Source organism: Haliotis cracherodii, unplaced genomic scaffold (assembly GCF_022045235.1).
Source record: "Haliotis cracherodii isolate W230 unplaced genomic scaffold, xgHalCrac1.p SCAF_15, whole genome shotgun sequence".
NCBI classification, from domain to species: Eukaryota; Metazoa; Mollusca; class Gastropoda; order Lepetellida; family Haliotidae; genus Haliotis; species Haliotis cracherodii.
This window is the reverse complement of record NW_027266270.1, coordinates 17483390-17495411: the sequence shown is the minus strand read 5'-3', so window position 1 is coordinate 17495411 and position 12022 is coordinate 17483390. Positions and strand designations below refer to the sequence as shown.

Genomic DNA, 12022 nt, shown 5'->3' with positions numbered 1-12022 from the left:
GAGAGTTACACGTATGTCAAGGGATAGACGTCGTGACAGACCTACACATGTCAATATCAACAGCATAATAAAATCCTTGAAGGAATACCTGTTAGTGTTGAGTTTTGACAATTCAGATTTGCCCTGATTTGATCCTGGTTCGCAACTATAAAGGCAAATAACCGTATTTGTAAAATATTTATTGATTATTTGTTGTTTGAGCAATATTCAGGCTGTATGACGGCGGTCTGAAAATAATCGAATCTGGACAAGACAACCCAGTGATTGACATAATGAACATCGATCCACGTAATTGGGATACGATGACAATCAACCATGCGAATGAGTTCAAATTTAACGTCGCATCGGCTGATCATCCGATCTGTTAAGTCGATTCTTGCGGCAAGCATGGGTTCTGGGGGCATATATTCTTACACGGAAGGTAGTTGATATTTTTTACTTTCGTTACATATTCGCCTGGTTATGATTGATTGGGTAGCCCAGTGGTTAAAGCGTTCGCTAGTCACATCGAAAGGCCAGGTTCGATTCCCCATTGTGTAAAGCCCATTTCTGGTGTTCCCCGCCGCCGTGCCAAGCTGGAATATCATTAACAGCGGCGTAAAACCATACTCACTCACTCACACTACAACTGGAGTTTTCGATAGTTTTGTCGTATTTCCCAACTTTTAGATGTAAGGTGAAATGAGGTCTTCCGCTGCGTTCAAGGTCACGTGACTTGCTCGAGAGTGTGTGGCTGCTTGTACTCGTCCTGGCTTATGTGAGTGAGTGAGTGAGTGAGTGAGTTTGTTTTTTACGCCGCACTCAGCAATATTCCAGCTATATGACGGCGGTCTGTGAATAATCGAGTCTGGACCAGACTATCCAGTGATTGACGTCATGAGCATCGATCCACGCCATTCCGATCGATGAAATGCATCAACCAAGTCAGCGAGCCTGACCACCGATCCCGTTATTCGCCTCTTACAACAAGCTCAGTCGCCTTTTACGGCAAGCATGGGTTGCTAAAGACCTATTCTACCCCGGATCTTCACGGGTCCCTGGCTTATGTCATATTCCCGAGGCCAGGGAGTTAACTGACTTTACTGGACTATTATTGTCAGTTAACCCCCTTGCCCTGTAGCGCAAGCCGACTGAGCTACCATGCCGTCGTTTAACATGGATACTCCACTCAGAGACGGTAGACTACGGCCCGGCCAGCAGCAAATGGATACCCGATAGGATACCATGGTGACTGTTAACTAGCGCCTGACATGCAGCATGGGTTATATACTCCCCAGGGAGCTGAGAATGAAAATCGGGTGCACACTGTCCATTGACCGGAGTAGAAGTAAAATGTTCATTAAAGTGTCACAAGCACAACATGTACAATATAAATTTAAAATCGATGCACACAAGGTGTATGGAGTGTGTCCAGCCAGACACTGGCGTATGAGACACTATATCTTCATAAAAACTGCATTGTAGTAAAATGACATTCATCTTCCACCAAATCACAACGCAATATTTACATAACCTCTGCGATAGTGGTATAGAAGGCTTGGAATATCTCTGCCTACCTCTAACAAACAAAGGTAAAATTTCACATGTAAACATTTAAACTAAAATACAGCGGTGGTCTCTATACAAAACATTTTAAACACAAATCACAGAAGGTGTACACTTATATTTTCTGTAAGTAACTTATTTCCATTCACATTACCGGTGTCACTCCAAAGCGAAGTGTGCCAGTTAACTGCGTTATCCTGAAATAAAACGTTTTTTTATATAAACAAAACACAGCGTTTAACGCCCAATCTGATTTCCAGTTACTGGTTCAAAAGGTTCATTATTTTACTATCCCAAGATGTGGTAAAACATCCAGACCATCGGTGAATAATATTAGGCAAGCGTCTAGATAATTCTCTGTGCGTTTTGAGCACGATAGCTTGCATGGATAAGCACCATACACACAAACGAGTCGAGTTATCTCATTGTCCCTTTGTTTAAAGCATGGACCGAGGCAATACATTCGACTCTTTCGTATTTACAGTTTCATTCAAAATATATAATGTTACCTGTCGTTTGGGGGTTTATAAAAATGTACACAGACCGAGCTTGAGAAAATCAGCATCGGACCCAGAACTGTATAGCTGTGTATAAACGACCTGTAGATGTCCGATAATACGAGTGGAGCAGAATATCGACACGTTTTCGCAGCTCGTTTACAAATTTGTTGTTGTTTAACGCCGCACTCAGCAATATTCCAGGTGTATCACGGCCAGTATGTAATCGAGTCTGGACCAGACAATCCAGTGATTGATATTATGAGCAACAATCCACGCCGTCGGGCGTACGATGACACGTATCACGGCCATTATGTAATCGAGTCTGGACCAGACAATCCAGTGATTGATATTATGAGCAACATTCCACGCCGGGCAAACGATGACGCGCTATCAACGAAGTCACCGAACCTGACTGCCCGGTCCATAAGATCGCCACGTACGACGTTTAGAACTGAAGAACTCCAACCCGGAATCCCCACGGGGTGGACGTTCTGGAACCACCACCACACTTTTGAAGCCAGAAGTACACGTGTGCTACCCAGGAATCTATATGAGCTCATAACAACTGCCTGATCTACCCTTGTTCCAGGGTATTCGTGACATATTTGTTAAAATACGGAATTTATCATAAATGTGCTAATATAACCGGATCGGGCATGATATTTATTGTATTGATATTGTAAGCCAGTTGAACAGCCTTCAAGGTCAGGAATTATAATAAGCAGACAATTTTAATAGCTGAGGGCATTTCTGACAGGTAGAGGCCAGAAAAATGTTAGTCAACTGTCTAAGAAGGTTGATTTTCGAAGCAAACTCCTAACGGCGTGAGGCGCTTTCTTGAAGGCCAACAAGCCGCCAAGAGTTATTGCCCTTTTGGATATCATCCAATGTTACGGAAATGACTTTGGTGAGGGGAGGTGAAATGGAGTTTAACGTTGCGTTCAATATTACTGCGCTTATATAGCAACGTGCATCCGTATGTGTATCCGGACGAGTGCCGAATATATAATGCTCGCCCACTGAGATACCATACTGCAGTTTTAACATGAATACCCCACTCAGACACAGTATACTGACTCAGAGCCGACCAGTCCTCGTTTTAGCCCTTATTGCCGAGCGCCAGACAGGGTAACAACAAGTACCAACTGTTAACGTCTTTTGGTATGACGCGGCCGGGGATCGAACCCCCGACCTTCCACTCTCCGGGCAGATGCTCTACCACTAGACCACGGAGGCGGTCAAATCACTTGGGAGATTTCTACTGAAGAAATAGCCACAAAGATTTCTTCAGCCGTCACATACCTAAATCTATACAGGAAAGCTAATCCAATCGATCTGCGGAGTTTGCGTCTAACTGTCGCCTCAGCCAATCAGTTCTCGGTACGAGAGTGGAAACATATGGAACAGAACATCTGATCTCTGTAACGGGTACTTCCGAGTGGAGAATATATTAATATATATTCTTTCCCACAAGGCATCTACGGTTTTGTGATGGTGTGCTTTACTTCAGACACACATTCCCGATTCGGGGACAGAAATAACGATTGACAACGAAACCTGTTGACGAAATGAAGACCATAGATACAGATGCTCGCTTTATTCAGTGATATAGCATTTCAAGTAGGTCTTCAGCAACCTTTGCTTGCCGTGAAAAAGCGACTATGCCTGTCATGAGAGGCGACTAACGGGATACCTTAAAAAATACTTGTTGTTACCCAGCCTGTCGCAAGGCATAAATGGGATTAAGCAACTTGTCGACTCGGAGTCAGTATACTGTGCATGTGTGCTGTATCCATGTTCAACTCCGGCATGTTATCTCACGAGGTATCTAGCGCTATAACAGAGATAATAGTCCGGACTTGTACACACACGCACGCACGCACGTACGTCGCAATTAAATTTTACGTACACTGATAATGAACGTGACGTTAAAACCATTTCACTTCACTTCATTCCTGATTATATTTTACCCACAGGAGATACAATGTGCAAAGCCATTTCTCGTGTTCCCCTGTCGTGATATTACTGAAATATTGCTAAAAGCGACAACTAGCGACAGAACTAACAGAGGAGACATTTGGGGTCCCTCTCACCGAAGTACAAACGTGTGACGTCAGTTAGCAAAGACGTGGCTTTGGTTTTCCGGGACTATAAGTGGATAATCTTGAGGTTAATACATGCTATAGAAGTACGTCTTTTAAGAGACGCTGAAATGGAAGATCGTCGAGGAAAGTTCCGTTCAGTGTGTGCTACTGCTTCAGGACAATGCGTCACAACTGGCGCTAGCTGCAGATTTGGGCTTTGAATTACTTCCCCTTGACCTTTCACCCCTGACCGACCTCCCTCTGACCTTTACCTCTTCCATAAGCTCAAATCAAACCTGCCAGATAAAGGTCGAGGTCGAGGAGATTGCCGTCGTCGAAAACAAGATGAAGAATTCGACACGACAAGGATAAGTTGGAGCATCGCTGGACCAAGTGTTTTGAAGTGATTATTTTGAACCGCTTTGTTTCTGAACGATTTTATATTTGAGGCTGCGAACGTTCCTTTTAACCTCGTACACCTAAAAGCTTATGGTAATCCGAAAATTACGTCCATACTCTATCAACCTCGACTATAATAGGATATGATTAAACAGTTGATCTTTCGAAAAGAGTCTTATAACTTCAATTGAAAATGGATGTCCAACAGTATTTCAGCCGTGAAGGCGCGTCAACAAAATGTTGGAGGGCCATTGTTTAAGCATCTTCCCGAGTCAAGAGAGTTAACTGACTATAAAAGTGGAAACTGAACGGGAAGATGTTGTCTAAGACGCCCCAGTGAAAAACCCAAGCACAGATACCGTGCTGGCAAACCACGAATCATCATCAAGACAAATCTGAATTGTTAAAATATCAACACTAACAGGTATTCCTTCAAGGATTTTATTATGCTGTTGACATTGACATGTGTAGGTCTGTCACGACGGCTATCCCGAGATATACTTGTAACTCTCCCTGCACTGACAGTCTTGTGGGAGCCACAGCCAGCGGTAGTTTATGCCCCGTACGAAGCCAAGGCTGGTGCTCCTGGTACAATAGGCCCAGACCCAGACCAGAGAGTGGCGTGTGGCCACGCACCTGCTGTTAGAACACCAACATGGCTGATTGCACCGGGACCTGAAATGAAAACACTTTCTTGAGAAGGAATAACGAGCCAGCCTTTCTATATTCAAAGTTGGGCGAATGTTCGCAGCAAATTAATGTTTTGCTGAATATTCAGATCAAATCAATATTGATCCAGACCTAATATTTTCTGTATCAATGTTTTATGTCAGGAAACTGTACATGTTGACAATGGTTTCAAACGAGAAATGCCCCTTACGGTCTCCGACATTGATACAATAAGTTATTATATTTTTTGTATTAGGGAAAATACTCAAGGGTCTAATTGTGATGTGGTATATATATATAAACTTAAGGACTTTTTGTCATAAGTTAAAAAATCGGTTAATTAGCGAATTTGAATTATCTGTCAAAAGCCGATGAACATGAAACGTTGTGCAACATGCGTGTGTCACTTGCTAGTTGTGAATACAAAATGTGTTTCTTGCATTGAACACAAACCATGTTAAACTCATGTTAAAATAATTTACTTTTTAACTACCCATTTTACACATGACGATATGTCAATAATTCCCTATTGGGTATGAAGATATTTATCGTGTTAAATAGAAGATATGTTTGCTCATGAAGATATGTATACTCTCTACCATATTTCTCAGACTGATTACCACGTATGCAGGGTATGATCTTCACATATTTCCAATAAGTACATTGTCAATATAAATATATATACATTGTACTTACATCGGACATTTAGTGAGTCCCAAGTATCCAAATTCCAAATAAAGCTTAACATTTTCCTTCGGTCTCGAACCCCGGATAACCCGAACTTTTCCCCAGGTACCCACGAGTTCGACACAACGAGGTGGGAATAGGAATAGGAAGATATATATATGTACACATCCTCCTATTCCTATTCCCACCTTGTTGGGTCGAACTCGAGGGGACCTGAGAAAAAGTTCGAATATTTTAAGCTTTATTTGGATACTTGGGACTCCCCAAATGTCCGAGACAACCGGTGATTTGACACATCCAAGTTCGACACAACGAGGTTCGACTGTAGTATTGACATGAAGATATACTCACGGGCATCGGACGTATCTGATCTGCTGCTTGAAGGGCCATTGGGCAACGTAACAGTATCTAAGAAAGCGGCGAAGGTAGTACACTCTCGGGGGACAGGCTTCACAGGTTCTCCCCCATGGTTTGATGGTGAAACTGCTGAAACTACATAAAGGATATTTCATATGTCGAGTACAATATCTTGTTTCTCTCATTGAGTGACTGGGGGAAAGGAGATTTTTTCACGAGAATGTCTCCTTTTCCCCCATTCACTTTGAGACACAATACAATACTGGACATACGATACCTTTCAAATTGATGAAGTGACGTAATTTAATAACTTCAACCAATTCAAATCGCAGACCACTTCTAACAAGCCACCCCAGACAAGAACATGTTTTTTCCATTAATGTTTCAAATTGTGGCGGTCTGCATGTAAACAAGTCTTGACAAGACCAACCAATGACTGGACCAACCATTGACTGAAAACAATAACCACTATTGGGAATGATGAGTAGCCAGCAACCATATGCATGCATTTTATTATTATTATTATTATTATTATTATTATTATTATTATTATTATTATTATTATAATAATAATAATAATAATAATAATAATAATAATAATAACAACAATAATAAATGTAGAGTATGCAATGGATTTAAAGGGACTGACCAACACATTGTCAGAAATGCCCATCTTTGGCAAAAAACACAGTATCTTAAGCAACGTCCTTTTATTACCGTCTTCGAGTTTTTGAGTTTTGACTCAGAGGTCAATCTACTGTACCACCAAAATATGTAGAGAGCCTCAAGGAAAAGGACAACTGTTCTTTGGAGAGGCCCATACACAGCCTCAGATGTATCCAAGCAAACAAACCTGACCATGTCCGGCCAGGCTTCTGAACACCCCATCCTTGCTGTGCCAAGATCACCCGAACTCTCCTTGCTGTCTTAAGAATATTAAATATAATAATAATAATAATATGAACCTGTTTACCTAGTTGTTGTGCTGACGGCACATCTTTGGCTCTGAAACTTGGCAGCGATACCACCTTGACTTCTCATGGCGGTTTGGACCATGGAACTGAAAAAAGTGATGTGTTACCATGCTTACATCAAATAATTTCATTACCTGACAATATTTGATAGGGAACACGTTAATAGGGAATCTCGTTAGTCGCCTCTTACGACAAGCATAACCGCCTTTTACGGCAAGTATGGATTACTGAAGACCTATTCTACCCCGGATCTTCACGGGTACTAGGCGCGAGTGGATGAATGTTGTTTTACACCGCATATATGTCCAGCATATCATTTAAATCATTCAGTCTGGACCAGGCACACCAATAGTCGATAGCATGTGGTGCGATCCAAACTATCGTGTTACAAAGCAGGCGGTAGATCTACTCGTGGAGTGTTCACAATACGATCTTAGAACTATGCAATTTGTAATTTCCCAACTTTAATTGATTTAAGTCCATAGTCGTAGCGCGAACCCTACATATCGAATATCGAAAGTTAATATCCCTGGCGCATATCAGAATGCATATATACTATCAATACCCAATAATCGATCAATGTTTTTTATTGAATCAATAAATGAAACTAATAAGCTTTAACGATGACGTCGTGGGTATATGCAACTTTTGTCAAACTAAGTATGACGTAAATCAGTTAACATGTGCAACATTGCTCAACCAAATTTGGGTCAAACCTTGGTACACGCGGGTTTCACCTGGGATTTTATCGAAAAAGGTTGTCTCAAAAAAGTGCTTGAAAAAATAGTTATTTTTCAGACAGTTAACAAAAATAGATTGTCTGCCACAAAAACTACACTGTCGCAAGAAACTTTATTTTTTTTTTTTTATTTACGCTCATAGTTATAAATTAAAAAATATCTTGTTTTAAAGCCGTAGCTGAAAAAATGTCTCGTCTCCATACGAAACATCGCATCTTGCGACTTGCACGGGGTGCAGGGGGGACATTCTACCCCATGGGGAATTGATCAAATGCATTGTATAAGTCTCTTGTCAGTGTAAAAGCATTATAAAGAGAGAAAAAGTTATCGCTGACAGAATTAAATACATGTACATGTTTCTGCAAATATTTCTAAACATCCCGTCCTTTAAATAGAATTACAACTTATTTAAGTAAACAAAGTATACGTCTATCAGGAATTGCAATAGATCATTTCAAAAAGCTTTGGGCAAGCTGTCATATTTTTTTTTGCATGACTATATTATGCAAAACAGTGTAACTGCTATAGAAAAACCGTGATATATGTAATACCATAGAGATAATAATAATTAATCACAACGGATGCTCGTCATAATGAAATCTTGGTAACTCCTGAAACTATCATATCGACAACATCCCTGATCGGTCACACAATGAGTGAGTGAATGTTTCATAACGCCGCAACCAGCAATATTCATTTGAGTATATGAATACAATTAGGTTTACACGTTTGGTACTACAACTTACTTCACGGCAGCATAGCCCAGCCTAACAGACGCCGAATCCGACTCCAATCCATAGACAGAGTCGTCTTCTACACGGGAACACACTTGGCCCTCTGTTATTACCGCCGTCAGCAGAAGACTTACCAACGCAGTGATGAACATCATCTGAAATTATATCTTATTCGATGTAGAAATACCATTTTCATAATCATATAAACTATCTGTAAAACATCCGTTCTATTATTCCGACTATATCCTGAGCATGTGTCGATAAATCTCAATCAGTGAGGTGGTGAGGTGAAATTGGGTTTAACGTCGCGTCCAAGATTATTGCACTTATATAGCGTCCGGACTGATGCCGATTTATAGTGCTAGCTCACTGAGATACCATGCCGCAGTTTAACATGAATACCCCACTCAGACACAGTATACTGACTCCGAGCCGACCAGTCCTTGTTTTAGCCACGTAATGCCGACCGCCAGACAGGGTAACAACAAGTACCATCTTTTAACGTCTTTTGGTATGACGCGGCCGGGGATCGAACCCCGGACATTCCGCTCTCCGGGCGGACGCTCTACCACAAGACCACGGAGGCGGTCTGTTAATCAGTGATGGTACCAGGTGTTCGCCAAAACGTAAGCGTATCCTGCCCCACCGACAGGGGAGTTAATTGACTTGACTTTAACTCCCTTGCCTCGGGAAGATGGAAGTTCGTACATGAGTCAAATATTATACTTGAGTTGTTTGTATGATCGATATTCGTATTTAACTTTTTGCACATAAATTTAAGCATGCCATTGCTTATATACTGTTTAAAGATGCAGTCGGCAATATTCTATCTATTTCGCGGCGCCCGAAATATAATTATTAGGTAACCCACGTTTAGGTACCGAACATTGTGTAATTACTACGCGGAGTCTATAATTCATTACTTATGACACAGTCCGCACCGTCTTGAAACAAAGCATATATAAGTCATATTTACCTTGTAGTTGAAGTTGAAGGCAACCAACTGATGTAACATTGGAGAAATCGCTTATTTATTATGTTTCGAGCGTAACTTTGATTGGTTGCTTCAGAACACGTGTAGTCTGGTGACGAGACCATCAGATTACGGCGCCAGATGCATGGTATTCTTTTTAACATCATCCAGTGAAATTTAAAATAGTGTTTCGTTTCCACGTGGCAAATCCTGACTGTTCCATTGCTCCTCAACGATTAGTTGCCGCTCAAAATCCATGCAAAGTCACGAGTCCAGAGACAATGGTCTCGGATGGTCAGTGTTCATTGTTTATTTGTTTGCTGTTTAACACCGCACACTGCAATATCCCAGCTATATAATGGCGGTCTGTAAATAATCGAGTCTGGACCAGACAATCCAGTGATTGACATTACGAGCATCGATCCACGAAATTTGGATTCGATGACATGCTGAAGACATATTCTAACCTAGTCCATCTTCACTAGTCCAGTGTCTATTGTATCGGGTATAATGTGAACGTCAGAATGTTACATATCACATCTTTATAGAAAACGGCGATGTTGTTCGCGGCGACCATGCAGCACGACATCGCATCATGACCTAACCCCGAGGGGAATCCGGGGCAGAATTGGTACAAAGACTGGGGCTATACCTTTACAACTTTAGGGTATGATGTTAAAAAGCCAAAGAGCACAATCAGAAGGAAAATCTGATTCAGAGATCCTGACGCTGATAAGGGACGTAACTCCGGACGGCAAAGCGAGGCGCTTAAGACGAACAGCTCTTCAGGGCCTCAAATACTTAGGTCAATGTTTTATTCGTATGTTGGTTTAATGTGAGAGTAATATTTTTATGTCATATCGGCAGTATTTCAACCATATTGAAACTAGTAAAAAAATCAATACATTTTTGTTGGATAAATGTCTTCAGACAAAGAACAGCCAAATTACGCAACATATCACAGATTTGAGAAATAAATTAAAGTACTGAAAACACGTGTTAACCTTTAGGTATTTTGTAGGCAAACGCTTAGACCGCGTTTTCGTGGTGACACTTTTAAAATACCTACAGGTGTGTTATTACAAGGGCTGGGACGAGTCCGAATTTACTACCCGGGTACCCACCCCCCTATTACCCGACCCTACCCGGGTACCCACTGTACCCACCATAGCACTGGCAAAACGTATTTAGATACATGTATTAAACAATCTGGTCATGCATACACTGAAGTTATATCTTTATTCAAAGATGTGAAAAGTCAGAAGAAATGGGTGCATAGTCAGAAAGAAATGCGAACATTTGTGACTTGTAGCGTAAACATAGAGTTCTACATATGTTTTGTCATTAAACGATATATCACATGACTAACCACGGGTCCGGGTAGTCCTGTGGGTATCCGGGTCCTACTCAGTACCCACCCGACCCGAGTACCCGAGTTACCCGTCCCAGCCCTAAGTCTCATTACTCTTAGTTGGTTTATTCTAAAACCTTATAACTATGGTGGAGATTTTTGCCAAACTTACATTATTCGTTTCAACAAAATCAGTAAATGCACTATTGTGTGATTGGATTCATAGTTACAGAGAGCGTAACGAAGGTGTCACGCGCTGGGACGGAGCTTGGTTTCTGGGGTACCAAAGGGACACAACTCTGCACAGCGAATTGCGGCGCCATAGGCGTGTGGGACATGCATCAACCAAGTCAGCGAGTCTGACCACCCGATCCCGTTAGTCGCCTTTTACGACAAGCATAGTCACCTTTTACGGCAAGCATGGGTTGCTGAAGACCTATTCTACCCCGGAATCTTCACGGGGTTATTCATTAAGGTACACGGGTCTTTTTGTACAAAGGAAATACAAATTAGGTGCAAACAGAATAGAATACAGCATATTTGTTCTGCTTTTAACAATATAAGTTTTAACATCATGGCATGTTATAAAAGTTGGAGTATTCGTGTACTAACAGGATTCGCATGAAACAATGTGAAGTACTTTGCTGTTTTGAAATTAATGACAGAAGTGTGTGTATTAAACTTAAAAAAAAGAAAAAAGTTATATCCATTTTTCGATATGTTTTAAGTTATGTTATGTTTTAACTTTACATTTTCTAAATTGACGAGGAATATTAAAACGTCGCCCACGTTCAATTCTAAAATGTGGGAATGTGTTTGTAGTATTAAAAACTATTAAGTCTAAACGTGAGTGCATGTCAACAGAATCAGTTTCACACTTTTGAATCAGCATCTGTGTCCCTTGATGTGATGTTTGTTTCAAAAGCAAGCTGTTACAAGCACGGAAACACCAGAGCACCTAACTATGCTTTGAAGTTTAATAAATTAATTTATTTAAACTTGTATCAAT

General features: G+C 41.1%; 1 protein-coding gene across 1 annotated transcript; it reads right to left on the bottom strand.

Annotated features, from left to right (window-relative positions):
- Window positions 1–5013: 5013 nt before the first annotated feature.
- Window positions 5014–8844, bottom strand: LOC139461557 (uncharacterized). Its single transcript, XM_071243038.1, has 4 exons — window positions 8702–8844; window positions 7215–7301; window positions 6236–6376; window positions 5014–5203 (listed from the first exon to the last, which is right to left on the bottom strand). Exons 1-4 carry the CDS (start codon window positions 8842–8844, stop codon window positions 5014–5016), a joined length of 561 nt encoding a protein of 186 aa, XP_071099139.1.
- Window positions 8845–12022: the final 3178 nt, after the last annotated feature.